At 43.2% G+C, this 19,598-nt stretch overlaps 1 protein-coding gene across 1 annotated transcript; it reads left to right on the top strand.

The window, feature by feature from the left end:
• Positions 1-3,315: 3,315 nt before the first annotated feature.
• Positions 3,316-19,249, top strand: LOC110501982. Its single transcript, XM_021579855.2, has 5 exons — positions 3,316-3,506; positions 3,620-3,720; positions 8,526-8,654; positions 8,886-9,037; positions 18,889-19,249. Exons 1-5 carry the CDS (start codon positions 3,444-3,446, stop codon positions 19,035-19,037), a joined length of 594 nt encoding a protein of 197 aa, XP_021435530.2. The 5' UTR covers positions 3,316-3,443; the 3' UTR covers positions 19,038-19,249.
• The last annotated feature ends 349 nt before the right edge of the window (positions 19,250-19,598 follow it).

Genomic DNA, 19,598 nt, shown 5'->3' with positions numbered 1-19,598 from the left:
CTGTATTGTAGAGTTGTAGACTAGTCTAGGGAGGATCATTATATTGTAGAGTTGAAGACTAGTCTAGGGAGGATAATTATATTGTAGAGTTGTAGACTAGTCTAGGGAGGATCAATATATTGTAGAGTTGTGGACTAGTCTAGGGGGAGGATCATTATATTGTAGACTAGTCTAGGGAGGATCATTATATTATAGACTAGTCTAGGGAGAATCACTGTATTGTAGACTAGTCTAGGGAGGATCATTATATTGTAGAGTTGTAGACTAGTCTAGGGAGGATCACTGTATTGTAGTGTTGTAGACTAGTCTAGGGAGGATCATTATATTGTTGTAGACTAGGCTAGGGGGGGGATCATTATAATGTGGACTAGTCTAGGGAGGATCATTATATTATAGAGTTGTAGACTAGTCTAGGGAGGATCATTATATTGTTGTAGACTAGGCTAGGGGGGGGATCATTATAATGTGGACTAGTCTAGGGAGGATCATTATATTATAGAGTTGTAGACTAGTCTAGGGAGGATCATTATATTGTAGACTAGTCTAGGGAGGATCATTATATTATAGAGTTGTAGACTAGTCTAGGGAGGATCATTATATTGTAGACTAGTCTAGGGAGGATCATTATATTGTAGAATTGTAGACTAGACTAGGGAGGATCACTGTATTGTAGAGTTGTAGACTGGACTAGGGAGGATCATTATATTATAGAGTTGTAGACTAGTCTAGGGAGGATCATTATATTGTAGACTAGTCTAGGGAGGATCATTATATTGTAGAATTGTAGACTAGTCTAGGGAGGATCATTGTAGAGTTGTAGACTAGTCTAGGGAGGATCAATATATTGTAGAATTGTAGACTAGACTAGGGAGGATCACTGTATTGTAGAGTTGTAGACTGGACTAGGGAGGATCCCTGTATTGTAGAGTTGTAGGCTAGTCTAGGGAGGATCACTGTATTGCCCCTAAACAAGATCATTAGGTGAGCTATTTTAACCTTGTTTCTCATGGCTTCAATGTTCTTTCATGCGCAATGACGCACTATGGCCTCCACTTATATTGAAAGGTGGTGCAGCTGTGAATGATGTTGTGTTTGGTAAGATCAGTAGGTAGCATATTGCAGATCTGGACAAACAATCCACCGACCTCTATGATTGGTGGATAGTGGACAGGATAGACAGACTGGTAGACCACTATTGGTGGATAGAGGACAGGATAGGCTAGACATGCAAACCTATATGTTATTAAGTCCTATATGTTATTCAGTCCTATATGTTATTCAGTCCTATATGTTATTCAGTTCTATATGTTATTAAGTCCTATATGTTATTCAGTCCTATATGTTATTCAGTCCTATATGTTATTCAGTCCTATATGTTATTCAGTCCTATATGTTATTAAGTCCTATATGTTATTCAGTCCTATATGTTATTAATATTCAACCCTATACGTTATTAAGTCCTACATGTTATTCAGTCCTATACGTTATTCAGTCCTATACGTTATTAAGTCCTATATGTTATTCAACCCTATATGTTATTCAGTCCTATATGTTATTCAGGCCTATATGTTATTCAGTCATATTCGTTATTAAGTCCTACATGTTATTCAACCCTATACGTTATTAAGTCCTATATGTTATTCAGTCCTATATGTTATTAAGTCCTATATGTTATTAAGTCCTATATGTTATTCAGTCCTATATGTTATTAAGTCCTATATGTTATTAAGTCCTATATGTTATTCAGTCCTATATGTTATTCAGTCCTATATGTTATTCAGGCCTATATGTTATTCAGGCCTATATGTTATTCAGGCCTATATGTTATTCAGGCCTATACGTTATTCAGGCCTATATGTTATTCAGGCCTATATGTTATTCAGGCCTATACGTTATTCAACCCTATATGTTATTAAGTCCTACATGTTATTCCTACCTATATGTTATTCCTACCTATATGTTATTCAGGCCTATATGTTATTCCTACCTATATGTTATTCACGCCTACATGTTATTCCTACCTATATGTTATTCCTACCTATATGTTATTCAGGCCTATATGTTATTAAGTCCTACATTGTGTTGCTACTGCCATGTTGTGTTGCAGCCATGTTGTTGTCATGTTGTGTTGCTACCATGCTGTGTTGTCATATTGTGTTGCTACCATGTTGTTGTCATGTGTTGCTACTGCCATGTTGTTGTCATGTTGTGTTGCTACCATGTTGTTGTCATGTTGTGTTGCTACCATGTTGTTGTCATGTTGTGTTGCTACTGCCATGTTGTGTTGCTACCATGCCATGTTGTTGTCATGTTGTGTTGCTACTGCCATGTTGTTGTCATGTTGTGTTGCTACCATGCTGTGTTGTCATGTTGTGTTGCTACCATGTTGTTGTCATGTGTTGCTACTTCCATGTTGTGTTGCTACTGCCATGTTGTGTTGCTAATGCCATGTTGTGTTGCTACTGCCATGTTGTTGTCATGTTGTGTTGCTGCCATGTTGTTGTCATGTTGTGTTGCTACTGCCATGTTGTGTTGCTACTGCCATGTTGTTGTCATGTGTTGCTACCATGCCATGTTGTTGTCATGTTGTGTTGCTACTGCCATGTTGTGTTGCTGCCATGTTTTTGTCATGTTGTGTTGCTACCATGCCATGTTGTTGTCATGTTGTGTTGCTACTGCCATGTTGTGTTGCTACCATGCCATGTTGTTGTCATGTTGTGTTGCTACTGCCATGTTGTGTTGCTACTGTCATGTTGTGTTGCTACTGCCATGTTGTGTTGCTACCATGCCATGTTGTTGTCATGTTGTGTTGCTACTGCCATGTTGTGTTGCTGCCATGTTTTTGTCATGTTGTGTTGCTACCATGCCATGTTGTTGTCATGTTGTGTTGCTACTGCCATGTTGTGTTGTTACTGCCATGTTGTTGTCATGTTGTGTTGCTACCATGCCATGTTGTTGTCATGTTGTGTTGCTACTGCCATGTTGTGTTACTGCCATGTTGTTGTCATGTTGTGTTGCTACCATGCCATGTTGTTGTCATGTTGTGTTGCTACTGCCATGTTGTGTTGCTACTGCCATGTTGTGTTGCTGCCATGTTGTTGTCATGTTGTATTGCTACCATGCTGTGTTGTCATGTGTTGCTGCCATGCTGTTGTTGTCTTAGGTCTCTATGTAGTGTTGTCTTATTATGTCTTAATCCCAGCCCCCGTCCCCGCATGAGGCCTTTTGGTAGACCGTCATTGTAAATATAAAATGGTTCTTAACTTGCCTAGTTAAATGAAAGGTTAAATAAATCAAATCCAAATACAAGGATGGTCTTTTAGCGCCCCGTACAGGTCAGGTTAAGGATGTGCAGAATGGGAGAGTTCCAGGTGGATTTAACATTCAAGACAGTCGCCTGACCCCACACTGAAGACGGCTCGAAAACACAAACCATCACAAATATGAGTTTCTCTGACCTGACTTCTCCCTTCGACGTTTCTGCCATGAGCGAAGAACAACTCGAGGTAAAGGAGTCGACATTCTTCCAGTGGTTGTCGATGCTTCTGAGCAAACCTGACGAACGTCAACAGATATTAGACCAGGGTTAATTCAACCATTTATTTCCGAAATATTCCAGAGTTTGGTTGAACAACTTCAAGATGCCGTCAGTAATGTGAACGAGGAACTGAATATGACTAAGGAAGAGCGAGAGGCTGTGGACAAGGACGTGAAAAGACGGTAAGTAGTCTACAATGTTTGACAGGTAGCCCAGTTAGCTGTGGACAAGGACGTGAAAAGACGGTAAGTAGTCTACAATGTTTGACAGGTAGCCCAGTTAGCTGTGGACAAGGACGTGAAAAGACGGTAAGTAGTCTACAATGTTTGACAGGTAGCCCGGTAGCCTAATCGCTTTCCAACCAAGGTGGTTCATTTCAAGACCCGAAGTCAAATAAAAACTGATTTCGGCCCTATTGTTCAACGCAAAACTTTTATGAGTTGAGGGTAAGTTTTATAGGTAGGAAAAAGAACGAGGATTTGAACACGGCCTCCTGTTATTTGGTCTGATTTCTGCAACTGGTTTCTTTCGATAGAAACCTTCCCCTGATGAAGCTCTGAACGCACTGGTTCTAGTACTTTCTATAAGACATAACTGATACGATGTGCTGAAAGCACAACTATAGATGTCTTACATACTCGTATTATTGGCTTTATTTCGCCCGCTCTAGAGCTTAAACAATTAAACCTATTAACACGAAACCAATTTCCAAATGTCCAGCTGCCCCAACTTGGATTGCTTGAGAAAATATTTTTGATACCATTTATACTTTCGGAACTAAAAACAATATTTAAATGAGCTCACAAGGCATTTCAATGGCAAAGAAAAGGCCCATAGACTTGAATGGTAAAGAAATGTGGACCATCTCCTACACCGTTTAAGCTGTCAACACCAAACCCGAAGTTGAGCTGTCCAGACTGGCCCGACGTGGATTTGCTTGTCAAAGGATATTTGATACTAGGTATACTTTTGGGACTATTAACACTTTATTTGCATAAATTACATTTGCTATTCAAAACGGTCCTGCTCCTTGGTAAGTTAAGCTACAAGACCAACTGTAAAACATTCAGGCTATCCTAACTTCAAATCATCTAAAACCTTTATGGACTTATAACGATTTGAATTAGCATAAATTAGCATGAACTACCTCCCCAACAGTAACTCTTGAACCGTTCAAGCTGGAGACACAAAACCTACGTTCTCATGTTCAGGCTATGTTATTCCATCCAACTTATTCCATCTAACTACTTTTTCAACTAACCAGTGCTACCACTACTACTGTAGACACTACCATTACTATAACTATAACCAGTCACTACCATTACTATAACTATAACCAGTCACTACCACTACTATAACCAGTCACTACCACTACTATAACCAGTCACTACCACTACTATAACCAGTCACTACCACTACTATAACTATAACTAGTCACTACCACTACTATAACCAGTCACTACCACTACTATAACCAGTCACTACCACTACTATAACCAGTCACTACCACTACTATAACCAGTCACTACCACTACTATAACTATAACTAGTCACTACCGCTACTATAACCAGTCACTACCGCTACTATAACCAGTCACTACCACTACTATAACCAGTCACTACCACTACTATAACCAGTCACTACCACTACTATAACCAGTCACTACCACTACTATAACCAGACACTACCACTACTATAACCAGTCACTACCACTACTATAACTATAACCAGTCACTACCACTACTATAACTATAACCAGTCACTACCGCTACTATAACTATAACCAGTCACTACCACTACTATAACTATAACCAGTCACTACCACTACTATAACCAGTCACTACCACTACTATAACCAGTCACTACCACTACTATAACCAGTCACTACCACTACTATAACCAGTCACTACCGCTACTATAACCAGTCACTACCACTACTATAACCAGTCACTACCACTACTATAACCAGTCACTACCACTACTATAACCAGTCACTACCACTACTATAACCAGTCACTACCACTACTATAACCAGTCACTACCGCTACTATAACTATAACCAGTCACTACCACTACTATAACCAGTCACTACCACTACTATAACTATAACTAGTCACTACCACTACTAGAACTATAACCAGTCACTACCACTACTATAACCAGTCACTACCACTACTATAACCAGTCACTACCGCTACTATAACTATAACCAGTCACTACCACTACTATAACCAGTCACTACCACTACTATAACCAGTCACTACCACTACTAGAACTATAACCAGTCACTACCACTACTATAACTATAACCAGTCACTACCACTACTATAACCAGTCACTACCACTACTATAACTATAACCAGTCACTACCACTACTATAACTATAACCAGACACTACCACTACTATAACCAGTCACTACCATTACTATAACCAGTCACTACCATTACTATAACTATAACCAGTCACTACCACTACTATAACTATAACCAGTCACTACCACTACTATAACCAGTCACTACCATTACTATAACTATAACCAGTCACTACCACTACTATAACTATAACCAGTCACTACCACTACTATAACCAGTCACTACCACTACTATAACCAGTCACTACCACTACTACTGTAGACACTACCACTACTATAACCAGTCACTACCACTACTACTGTAGACACTACCACTACTACTGTAGTCACTACCACTACTACTGTAGTCACTACCACTACTATAACCAGTCACTACCACTACTATAACCAGTCACTACCACTACTATAACTATAACTAGTCACTACCACTACTATAACTATAACCAGTCACTACCACTACTACTGTAGTCACTACCACTACTACTGTAGTCACTACCACTACTATAACCAGTCACTACCATTACTATAACCAGTCACTACCATTACTATAACCAGTCACTACCACTACTATAACTATAACTAGTCACTACCACTACTATAACTATAACCAGTCACTACCACTACTATAACCAGTCACTACCATTACTATAACTATAACCAGTCACTACCACTACTATAACTATAACCAGTCACTACCACTACTATAACCAGTCACTACCATTACTATAACTATAACCAGTCACTACCACTACTATAACCAGTCACTACCACTACTATAACCAGTCACTACCACTACTGTAACTATAACCAGTTAACGTAAACTCACCCCATTCCGTACAAATGTGCGCAACCGCGACATTCAAACGAGGCTACAAAGAAAACTAATGGGACTGTAGCGACTGTGTTGACTTCAAAATCGGGGGTGTGAACTAGGTTTCTATTCAAGCGTTGATCGACATGGTAACGGCTCTATAGTATTGGAGAAAAGTTGAAAAAACTGACCTTCCATTACATCTAGATGTGTCATGTCGTAACGTACAGCAGCATTAAGCAACTATTTCTGTCTTACAATCTCTCTCCACCAGGTGGAGCACTTCTCTCATCCTTTAAAAACAAGACATGGACAGTGACGGGGGGTAAGGGGGGATACCTAGTCATTTTTTGCTTCATCGTTGCATGCGATCATCGTTCTCAAAGCCGCTGTTTACTTCTAAGATCACTTTAGCACCGCCCTAAAAACCATCCCCTTTCAATCCTTGTCCAGTCAGCTCTCCGGGACAGAGCCACCTTTACCAGCGCTTCATTGATATTCCTCACTGTGACACGAGGGGGTCACAGTCACCCCACGGGTGATTTGACTGCGACATGAGGGGGTCACAGTCACCCCACGGGTGGTTTGCCTGCGACATGAGGGGGTCACAGTCACCCCACGGGTGGTTTGACTGCGACATGAGGGGGTCACAGTCACCCCACGGGTGATTTGACTGCGACATGAGGGGGTCACAGTCACCCCACGGGTGGTTTGACTGCGACACGAGGGGGTCACAGTCACCCCACGGGTGGTTTGACTGCGACACGAGGGGGTCACAGTCACCCCACGGGTGATTTGAGTGCGACTGCGACACGAGGGGGTCACAGTCACCCCACGGGTGATTTGACTGCGACACGAGGGGGTCACAGTCACCCCACGGGTGATTTGAGTGTGACTGCGACATGTGGGTACGCTCCTTTGAATTTCATCAAGTTGACATTCAGTGATCCGTGGGAACCTAGACTTCTCCGTTTTCTGGTTCCACAGCAGATCAATGGGTCCCCAGACAAGCTGAAGATACCTCTCCCCACTTTTTCATTTTAATTTTTTACCTTTATTTAACTAGGCAAGTCAGTTAATTATTAAATTCTTATTTTCAATGACGGCCTAGGAACAGTGGGTTAACTGCCTGTTCAGGGGCAGAACGACAGATTTGTACCTTGTCAGCTCGGGGGTTTGAACTTGCAACCTTCCTGTTACTAGTCCACTAGGCTACCCTGCCGCCCCAGTAGGGCATGAGCCAGATCCTTTCAATGCCCTATCACTGTGGGGCCAATGGGTTTAGTCTCCGCCTTAGGAGTAATGGTTAAAGAGCTATTAAAATGTGAATTGTCACTACAGTATGTTGACGGTCCCTAACTGCTGTTGGTGGACGTGAGGAAAACAACAGGGGAATATCCATCGACTATCCAACCTGAATCTGTCTTTACCTCGGTTACTTGTTTTCTGGAAATGTGAAGTGTTCCCAGGATCCCGCATGTTAATCCCTAATCAGTTGGATACGTTTTTATCTGAATTTATTTCTGTAGGCAAACGGGAGGTTGTGTCACTTAGCACATGTGTTTGTAGGGAGTAGTCCGAATGCAGTTAAGTAAATAGTACAAATGGGAAAACTAGAGTCAAAGCAAATTAACGTTTCAAGACAACAAAAATAATAATAATAATCTGGACAAAATGTATCTTCTCCTTTCAGACACATTACGTCATAGTTTTACGTTATAAAAAAAAAAAAAACATCTTAAGAGTATTCAAATTCAATTACTCACGCCCATGACCATCCCTATTATGGTTCCCAATGTGTAGCACTGAAGACCTGAACCGGAGGATGGTGATGGCGACGCAGACAGGAGGAGTGGGTGAGGCCCTGTTGGAGCTGGAGCAACTGAGGCTGAGGAGGGCTGAGCTGGTCCAGCAACTGGAGGGGATTAATAGGTCATCTATGTTTATTGACATTATAAAGGATATGAGCCTAATAGATTTATTAATTATTTTACCAGGAAAGACCCTTGAGGTAAGACACCTCCTTTTTTGTACTCTGTGATTGAGGTTGTTTTTAGAGAGTGTTCACTGTCTGATGAAGGTGTGTGACTGTCAGGGAAAATGGAGGGTTAGTTTCTTTAACAAGTAAAAAAAGAAATGTCAATAAAAACATTTTTTCCTCAGGTCACAGGGTAAAGGATCAAAGAAGAAACTGAAGGATTTAGATAAAATTGATAAGGTGGCGGAGTCTCTAGCAGAGAAGGAGAAGAGTTTGAACCTCCAGTGTCTGGCGATAAGGAAGTCTCTAGCAGAGATCCAGTCTCGCTGCCTAGAAGGTACAGTAACAGTGGCTTGATGCACAACTATACTGTATGATGGAAATGTAATGAGTTAGTGAGAAAGAGATGGTCTGTGACTCACTGACACAGGAATACGGCAACCTCAAGAGTTTTACACAATAGAGAAGTTTATTTCCAGAGGGAAGGGAAAGGGGGGATACCTAGTCAACTGAAATGTGTCTTCCCCATTTAACCCAACCCCTCTGAATCAGAGAGGCGTGTCTTCCCCATTTAACCCAACCCCTCTGAATCAGAGAGGTGCGGGGAGCTGCCTTAATCGACATCGAGGACATATGAGATGGATGTGGTTCTGTACAAAGAGATATGAATGAATATAATAAACAGCATGACAATGAATGGGTCATTTAAATATGTTATCACAATAACAATAATATGGACTGTAAAAGGAGATGGTGACTATAACACATGGCAAAACTACTATGATCAACTAATAGACAGATTGAAACCATGAAGAGTAAACACACACTCTGGAGGCTTTATGAAGATGTCCACACACCCCAACACACATGTGATGTTGTAAGATGGCGCTGAGAGACATGACAGCTCTGCTTGTAGCTCCTAAGACATGACAGCTCTGCTTGTAGCTCCTAAGACATGACAGCTCTGCTTGTAGCTCCTAAGACATGACAGCTCTGCTTGTAGCTCCTCAGACATGACAGCTCTGCTTGTAGCTCCTCAGACATGACAGCTCTGCTTGTAGCTCCTAAGACATGACAGCTCTGCTTGTAGCTCCTAAGACATGACAGCTCTGCTTGTAGCTCCTAAGACATGACAGCTCTGCTTGTAGCTCCTAAGACATGACAGCTCTGCTTGTAGCTCCTAAGACATGACAGCTCTGCTTGTAGCTCCTAAGACATGACAGCTCTGCTTGTAGCTCCTAAGACATGACAGCTCTGCTTGTAGCTCCTAAGACATGACAGCTCTGCTTGTAGCTCCTAAGCAACTTTGCAGTATTGTGGTTTTTGTGTGTGTTATTTCTATCATTATTAGTCCAGAGAGACGTCAGTGCGAGGATCTCCTTCCAGAGAGACGTCAGGGACTGTAACATAATCTGTTTCACGGATTCATGGCTCTCTCTGGATATACTGTCCCGGTCCATACAACCAGCTGGATTCTCAGTTCATTGCGTAGACAGGGATAAAGAACTCTCTGGGGGAAGAAGGAAAGTGGAGGTGTATGTTGCGTGATTAACTACTCATGGTGTGATTGTGATAATGTACAGAAACTCAAGTCCTTTTGTTCACCCGACCTAGAATACCTCACAATCAAATGCTTGACCGTACTACCTCACAAGAGAATTCCCTTCGGTTATATTCACAGCCGTATATATTCCCCCTCAAGCTGAACTACACTGTTGTGCAAACTGGAAACCGTATATCCATCCTGAGGATGCATTTATTGTAGCTGGGGATTTTAACAAAGGAAATTTGTGGAAAACGTTACTGAAGTTCTATCAACACATTGACTTTAGTACTCGCTTAGGAAAAACTCTAGACCACTGCTTCTCGCCTTTTTGAGATGCCTACAAGGCCCTCCCCCGCCCTCCCTTCGGCAAATCAAATCACGACTCTATTTTGCGCCTCCCTTCCTATAGGCAGAAACTCAGTACGGGCACTTCCTGTTTTAAGGTCTATTAAACGCTGGTCTGACCAATTGGAATCCATTCTTCAAGATTGTTTTGCTCCGGGTTGCCTTTGAGAATAACATTGACATATTCCCGGACACGGTGACTGATTTTCATCAGGAAGTGTGTATGGGGTGTTGTTCCCACGGTGACTATTAAAACCAAACCAGAAACCGTGGATAGATGGCAACATTCATGTAAAACTAAAAGCGGGAACCATCACTCACTTACTTCCGGCGCCGACAGAGATGGCCGCCTCGCTTCGCGTTCCTAGGAAACTATGCAGTTTTTTGTTTTTTTACGTGTTATTTCTTACATTAGTACCCCAGGTCATCTTAGGTTTCATTACATACAGTCGAAAAGAACTACTGAATATAAGATCAGCATCAACTCACCATCAGTACGACCAAGAATATGTTTTTCGCGACGCGGATCCTGTGTTCTGCCTTACAAACAGGATAACGGAGTGGATCCTATGCAGCGACCCAAAAAAACGACTCCGAAAGAGAGGGAAACGAGGCGGTCTTCTGGTCAGACTCCGGAGACGGGCACAGCGCGCACCACTCCCTAGCATTCTTCTTGCCAATGTCCAGTCTCTTGACAACAAGGTTGATGAAATCCGAGCAAGGGTAGCATTCCAGAGGGACATCAGAGACTGTAACGTCCTTTGCTTCACTGAAACATGGCTCACTGGAGAGACGCTATCCGAAGCGGTGCAGCCAACGGGTTTCTCCACACATCGCGCTGACAGAAACAAACATCTTTCTGGGAAGAAGAGGGGCGGGGGCGTATGCCTCATGGCCAACGTGACATGGTGTGATGAAAGAAACATACAGGAACTCAAATACTTCTGTTCACCTAATTTAGAATTCCTCACAATCAAATGTAGACCGCATTATCTACCAAGAGAATTCTCTTCTATTATAATCACAGCCGTATATATCCCCCCCCAAGCAGACACATCGATGGCTCTGAACGAACTTTATTTAACTCTTTGCAAACTGGAAACAATTTATCCGGAGGCTGCATTCATTGTAGCTGGGGATTTTAACAAGGCTAATCTGAAAACAAGACTCCCCAAATTTTATCAGCATATCGATTGCGCAACCAGGGGAGGAAAGACCTTGGATCATTGTTACTCTAACTTCTGCGACGCATATAAGGCCCTGCCCCGCCCCCCTTTCGGAAAAGCTGACCACGACTCCATTTTGTTGATCCCTGCCTACAGACAGAAACTAAAACAAGAGTCTCCCACGCTGAGGTCTGTCCAACGCTGGTCCGACCAAGCTGACTCCACACTCCAAGACTGCTTCCATCATGTGGACTGGGAGATGTTTCGTATTGCGTCAGATAACAACATTGACGAATACGCAGATTCGGTGTGCGAGTTCATTAGAACTTGCGTTGAAGATGTCGTTCCCATAGCAACGATTAAAACATTCCCTAACCAGAAACCGTGGATTGATGGCAGCATTCGTGTGAAACTGAAAGCGCGAACCACTGCTTTTAATCAGGGCAAGGTGTCTGGTAACATGACCGAATACAAACAGTGCAGCTATTCCCTCCGCAAGGCTATCAAACAAGCTAAGCGCCAGTACAGAGACAAAGTAGAATCTCAATTCAACGGCTCAGACACGAGGCATGTGGCAGGGTCTACAGTCAATCACGGACTACAGGAAGAAATCCAGCCCAGTCACGGGTCACCAGGATGTCTTGCTCCCAGGCAGACTAAATAACTTTTTTGCCCGCTTTGAGGACAATACAGTGCCACTGACACGGCCTGCAACGAAAACATGCGGTCTCTCCTTCACTGCAGCCGAGGTGAGTAAGACATTTAAACGTGTTAACCCTCGCAAGGCTGCAGGCCCAGACGGCATCCCCAGCCGCGCCCTCAGAGCATGCGCAGACCAGCTGGCCGGTGTGTTTACGGACATATTCAATCAATCCCTATACCAGTCTGCTGTTCCCACATGCTTCAAGAGGGCCACCATTGTTCCTGTTCCCAAGAAAGCTAAGGTAACTGAGCTAAACGACTACCGCCCCGTAGCACTCACATCCGTCATCATGAAGTGCTTTGAGAGACTAGTCAAGGACCATATCACCTCCACCCTACCTGACACCCTAGACCCACTCCAATTTGCTTACCGCCCAAATAGGTCCACAGACGATGCAATCTCAACCACACTGCACACTGCCCTAACCCATCTGGACAAGAGGAATACCTATGTGAGAATGCTGTTCATCGACTACAGCTCGGCATTCAACACCATAGTACCCTCCAAGCTCGTCATCAAGCTCGAGACCCTGGGTCTCGACCCCGCCCTGTGCAACTGGGTACTGGACTTCCTGACGGGCCGCCCCCAGGTGGTGAGGGTAGGCAACAACATCTCCTCCCCGCTGATCCTCAACACTGGGGCCCCACAAGGGTGCGTTCTGAGCCCTCTCCTGTACTCCCTGTTCACCCACGACTGCGTGGCCACGCACGCCTCCAACTCAATCATCAAGTTTGCGGACGACACAACAGTGGTAGGCTTGATTACCAACAACGATGAGACGGCCTACAGGGAGGAGGTGAGGGCCCTCGGAGTGTGGTGTCAGGAAAATAACCTCACACTCAACGTCAACAAAACTAAGGAGATGATTGTGGACTTCAGGAAACAGCAGAGGGAACACCCCCCTATCCACATCGATGGAACAGTAGTGGAGAGGGTAGCAAGTTTTAAGTTCCTCGGCATACACATCACAGACAAACTGAATTGGTCCACTCACACAGACAGCATCGCGAAGAAGGCGCAGCAGCGCCTCTTCAACCTCAGGAGGCTGAAGAAATTCGGCTTGTCACCAAAAGCACTCACAAACTTCTACAGATGCACAATCGAGAGCATCCTGGCGGGCTGTATCACCGCCTGGTATGGCAACTGCACCGCCCTCAACCGTAAGGCTCTCCAGAGGGTAGTGAGGTCTGCACAACGCATCACCGGGGGCAAACTACCTGCCCTCCAGGACACCTACAGGACCCGATGTCACAGGAAGGCCATAAAGATCATCAAGGACATCAACCACCCGAGCCACTGCCTGTTCACCCCGCTATCATCCAGAAGGCGAGGTCAGTACAGGTGCATCAAAGCTGGGACCGAGAGACTGAAAAACAGCTTCTATCTCAAGGCCATCAGACTGTTAAACAGCCACCACTAACACTGACACTGACTCAACTCCAGCCACTTTAATAATGGGAATTGATGGGAAAGGACGTAAATATATCACTAGCCACTTTAAACAATGCTACCTTATATAAATGTTACTTACCCTACATTATTCATCTCATATGCATACGTATATACTGTACTCTATATCATCGACGGTATCCTTATGTAATACATGTATCACTAGCCACTTTATACTATACTATGCCACTTTGTTTACATACTCATCTCATTTGTACATACTGTACTCGATACCATCTACTGTATCTTGCCTATGCTGCTCTGTACCATCACTCATTCATATATCCTTATGTACATATTCTTTATCCCCTTACACTGTGTACAAGACAGTAGTTTTGGAATTGTTAGATTACTTGTTATTACTGCATTGTCGGAACTAGAAGCACAAGCATTTCGCTACACTCGCACTAACATCTGCTAACCATGTGTATGTGACAAATAAAATTTGATTTGATTTGATTTGACATTTAACCATGGCAAGGTGACTGGGAATATGGCTGAATACAAACAGTGTAGTTATTCCCTCCATAAGGCAATCAAACAGGCAAAACATCAGTACAGAGACAAAATGGAGTCACAATTCAACGGTTCAGACACGAGACGTATGTGGCAGGGTCTACAGACAATCACGGACTACAAAGGGAAAACCAGCCACACCGACGTCTTGCTCCCGGACAAGCTAAACACCTTCTTCGCCCGCTTTGAGGATAACACAGTGCCTCCGACGCTGCCCAAGGACTGTGGGTTGTCATTCTACATGGCCGTCGTGAGTAAGACGTTTATGCGTGTTAACCCTTGCAAGGCTGCCGGCCCAAACAGCGTCCCTAGCAGCATACTCAGAGCATGCGCAGACCAGCTGGCTGAAGTGTTTACGGACATATTCAATCTCTCCCTATCCCGGTCTGCTGTCCCCACTTGCTTCAAGATGTCCACCAAGAAAGCAAAAGTAACTGAACTAAATGGCTACAGCCTCGTAGCACTCACTTGTGTCATCATGAAGTGCTTTGACAAGCTAGTTAAGGATCATATCACCTCTACCTTACCTGACACCCTAGACCCACTTCAATTTGCTTAACGCCCCAATAGATACACAGATGGTGCAATTGCCATCGCACTGCACTACCCTATCCCATCTGGGCAAGAGGAATACAGTGCATTTGGAAAGTATTCAGACCCCTTGACTTTTTCCACATTTTGTTACATTAGTCTTGTTATAAAATTGATTGAATTACTATTTTTCCTCAGCAATCTACAGACAATACCCCCATAATGACATCACAATACCCCATAATGACAAAGCAAAAACTGTTTTTTTTAAATAAAAAAACATACCTTATTTACATAAGTATTCAGACCCTTTGCTAGGAGACTCGAAATTGAGCTCAGGTGCATCCTGTTTCCATTAAGCATCCTTGATGTTTCTACATCTTGATTGGAGTGGTAAATTCATTTGATTGGACATGATTTGGAAATGAACACACCTGTCTATATAAGGTCCCACAGTTGACAGTGCATCAGAGCAAAAACCAAGCCATGAGGTCAAAGAAATTGTCCAGAGATACAAGACCGGATTGTGTCGAGGTACAGATCTGGAGAAGGGTACCAACAAACATTCTGCAGCATTGAAGGTCCCCAAGAACACAGTGGCCTCCATCATTCTTAAATAGAAGAAGTTTGGAACCACCAAGACTCTGCCTTGAGCTGGCCAAACTGAGCAATCGGGGAGGTGACCAAGAACCTGAGTCACTCTGACAGAGCTCCATCCTCTGTGGAGATGGGAGAACCTTCCAGGGCTACCATCTCTGCAGCACTCCACCAATCAGGCCTTTATGATAGAGTAGCCAGACGGAAGCCACTCCTCAGTAAAAGGCACATGAAGACTTTCAGACCATGAGAAACAAGATTCTCTGGTCTGATGAAACCGATTTGAACTCTTTTGGTCTGAATGCCAAGTGTCACATCTGGAGGGAACCTGGCACCATCCCTACGATGAAACATGGTGGTGACAGAATAGTGTTATGGGAATGTTTTTAGGAGACTAGTCAGGATCGAGGGAAAGATGAACGGAGCAAAGTACAAAGAGACACATCACTGAAGTTGGCCACGCACACCGACAGTGTGGTGAAGAAGGTGCAAGAGTGCCTCTTCAACCTCAGGAGGTTAAAGAAATTTGTCTTTGCCTCTAAGACAATCACAATCTTCTACAGATGCACAATTGAGCGCATCCTGTCGTGTTGTATCACCCACCGCCTGGTACGGCAACTGCTCCGCCCACAACTGTAAGGCTCTCCAGAGGGTAGTGAGGTCTGCACAACGCATCACCGGGGGCAAACTACCTGCCCTCCAGGACACCTACACCACCCCCGGTGATGCGTTGTGCAGACCTCACTACCCTCTGGAGTCACAGGAATGCCATAAAAACTATCAAGGACATCAACCACCCGAGCCACTGCCTGTTCACCCCGCTATCATCCAGAAGGCGAGGTCAGTACAGGTGCATCAAAGCTGGGACCGAGAGACTGAAAAACAGCTTCTATCTCAAGGCCATCGGACTGTTAAACAGCCATCACTAGCCGGCTACCACCCGGTTCCTCAACCCTGCACATTAGAGGCTGCTGCCCCATATACATAGACATGGAATCACTGGCCACTTTAATAATGGAACACCAGTCACTTATTATGTACATCACTAGCCGGCTACCACCCGGTTCCTCAACCCTGCACATTAGAGGCTGCTGCCCCATATACATAGACATGGAATCACTGGCCACTTTAATAATGGAACACCAGTCACTTATTATGTACATCACTAGCCGGCTACCACCCGGTTACTCAACCTTGCACATTAGAGGCTGCTGCCCCATATACATAGACATGGAACACTGGTCACTTTAATAATGTTTACATACTGCTTTACTCATTTCATATGTGTGTATATACTGTAGTCAGTGCCACTCCGACATTGCTCGTCCTAAAATTAAATATTTCTTAATTCTATTTTTACTTTTAGATTTCTGTATTGTTGACAATTGTTAGATACTACTGCACTGTTGGAATTAGGAACACAAGCATTTAGTTAGATATTACTGTTGGAGCTAGGAACACAAGCATTTAGTTAGATATTACTGCACTGTTGGAGCTAGAAACACAAGCATTTAGTTAGATATTACTGCACTGTTGGACCTAGGAACACAAGCATTTAGTTAGATATTACTGCACTGTTGGAGCTAGAAACACAAGCATTTAGTTAGATATTACTGCACTGTTGGAGCTAGAAACACAAGCATTTAGTTAGATATTACTGTTGGAGCTAGGAACACAAGCATTTAGTTAGATATTACTGCACTGTTGGAGCTAGGAACACAAGCATTTAGTTAGATATTACTGCACTGTTGGAGCTAGGAACACAAGCATTTAGTTAGATATTACTGCACTGTTGGAGCTAGAAACACAAGCATTTAGTTAGATATTACTGATGGAGCTAGGAACACAAGCATTTAGTTAGATATTACTGCACTGTTGGAGCTAGGAACACAAGCATTTAGTTAGATATTACTGCACTGTTGGAGCTAGAAACACAATCATTTAGTTAGATATTACTGTTGGAGCTAGAAACACAAGCATTTAGTTAGATATTACTGCACTGTTGGAGCTGGGAACACAAGCATTTAGTTAGATACTACTGCACTGTTGGAGCTAGGAACACACACATTTAGTTAGATATTACTGCACTGTTGGAGCTAGAAACACAAGCATTTAGTTAGATATTACTGCACTGTTGGAGCTAGAAACACAAGCATTTAGTTAGATATTACTGTTGGAGCTAGGAACACAAGCATTTAGTTAGATATTACTGCACTGTTGGAGCTAGGAACACAAGCATTGAGTTAGATATTACTGCACTGTTGGAGCTAGGAACACAAGCATTTAGTTAGATATTACTGCACTGTTGGAGCTAGAAACACAAGCATTTAGTTAGATATTACTGATGGAGCTAGGAACACAAGCATTTAGTTAGATATTACTGCACTGTTGGAGCTAGGAACACAAGCATTTAGTTAGATATTACTGCACTGTTGGAGCTAGAAACACAAGCATTTAGTTAGATATTACTGTTGGAGCTAGGAACACAAGCATTTAGTTAGGTATTACTGCACTGTTGGAGCTACAGTAGGAACACAAGCATTTAGTTAGGTATTACTGCACTGTTGAAGCTGGGAACACAAGCATTTAGTTAGATATTACTGCACTGTTGGACCTAGGACCACAAGCATTTAGTTAGATATTACTGCACTGTTGGAGCTAGAAACACAATCATTTAGTTAGATATTACTGTTGGAGCTAGAAACACAAGCATTTAGTTAGATATTACTGCACTGTTGGAGCTGGGAACACAAGCATTTAGTTAGATACTACTGCACTGTTGGAGCTAGGAACACACACATTTCGTTTCACTCGCAATAACATCTGCTAAGTATGTGACCAATCTATAATTACATTTGATGATTTGATGTCCTCTTGGAGAGCGACTGAGGAGGCTCTGTGAAGGTCTCAATTGCATGCGCCTTGTGTCCTTCTCAAAACCCATTGGAGGAGGTCAGAGGAGTGACCTCTGGCTTTCTCATTCAATGGGTTTTGAGAAGATGAGGAGCGAGGACACAAGTATGCAATTGAGATCTTCCCTCTGTCCTGAGCAGGCAAAAATACTATCAGGTGTCCGCCCCCCTAGCAACCACCTGACCCTAGCAACTAGTGGCCAGGTCAGAGGTCACTGGGGGTGTGGGTCGCCAGTATGACAACCTAGTCTGGCACTGTCAGTGGATGGGTGGCGTGAGCTGAAAGTAATGTCAGTCTGTGTCAGTCGCAGGCAGGGGGGAATCCGTGTCAGTCGCAGGCAGGGGGGAATCCGTGTCAGTCGCAGGCAGGGGGGAATCCGTTTCAGTGAGCGAGAAACTGACAATGTCTGTTTCTTTCAGCAGAAAATCAATCGCTACAAGTGAGTCAAGCCTCTGGTTGGGTGAAGTTGGAAAAGCTGGAGGAATCTACCAAGCCAGGTCCAAGGAGGGGTCTACAACCACAAGGCCAAACAGCAGACAACAAGCCAACAAAACACAGAAGACAGAAGTGACGAGCTGTTTAGATACTGTTAGTAGGTAGAACTGTTTACATTATTATTGGTGAAATCTAGACATTTTTGTGGTAGACATTTAGAAAGATTTGTATTAGTAGTTTTGATGGGTTGGGAATATAAATTGAGAAGCCGTGTTAATATTATCTCTGAGGAACTGAATATTTTTCAGTGAAATATTTACTGTTCAATAAATTAAAGTAATGAATCAATGTATGTTGACTTGTAATGTATGGACTTTAAAACTGCCATGAAATGGTTTTTACATTTATCTAGGGGAACATTTATCTAGGGGAAAAGGAAATAGAAAGGTTTTCTGTTGTGACTCATCTTCTCGGCTTCCGTCTTGCCATTTGTTGGGACAGTGTTGCCAGAGATACGTATTAACATTAGATTCATATTAACACCCACTGTTTACGTTGCCAATGGGCCACGCGGTGCATTCTGGGTAAACTCAAGACAAATCTCCTTCAAGGAGTCAATGGTAGTCAATGCACGGAGGGACTGGCGCTGAGACACAAGGTAAGATGGCAGAGAAGAAGATGGAGTCGGGGAATGCAC

Source organism: Oncorhynchus mykiss, chromosome 22 (assembly GCF_013265735.2).
Source record: "Oncorhynchus mykiss isolate Arlee chromosome 22, USDA_OmykA_1.1, whole genome shotgun sequence".
Lineage (NCBI taxonomy): Eukaryota > Metazoa > Chordata > Actinopteri > Salmoniformes > Salmonidae > Oncorhynchus > Oncorhynchus mykiss.
The sequence above is the reverse complement of the archived record's forward strand: the minus strand, read 5'-3'. Positions and strand labels throughout refer to the sequence as shown.

Bases quoted from the DNA above. Each gene is read 5' to 3' on its own strand.
- LOC110501982 (XM_021579855.2), top strand. From the start codon at position 3,444: ATGAGTTTCTCTGACCTGACTTCTCCCTTCGACGTTTCTGCCATGAGC. The intron at 8,655-8,885 runs GTCATCTATGTT...TTTTTTCCTCAG, and splicing joins CAACTGGAGGGGATTAATAG to GTCACAGGGTAAAGGATCAA. The intron at 9,038-18,888 runs GTACAGTAACAG...TTCTTTCAGCAG, and splicing joins CCAGTCTCGCTGCCTAGAAG to AAAATCAATCGCTACAAGTG.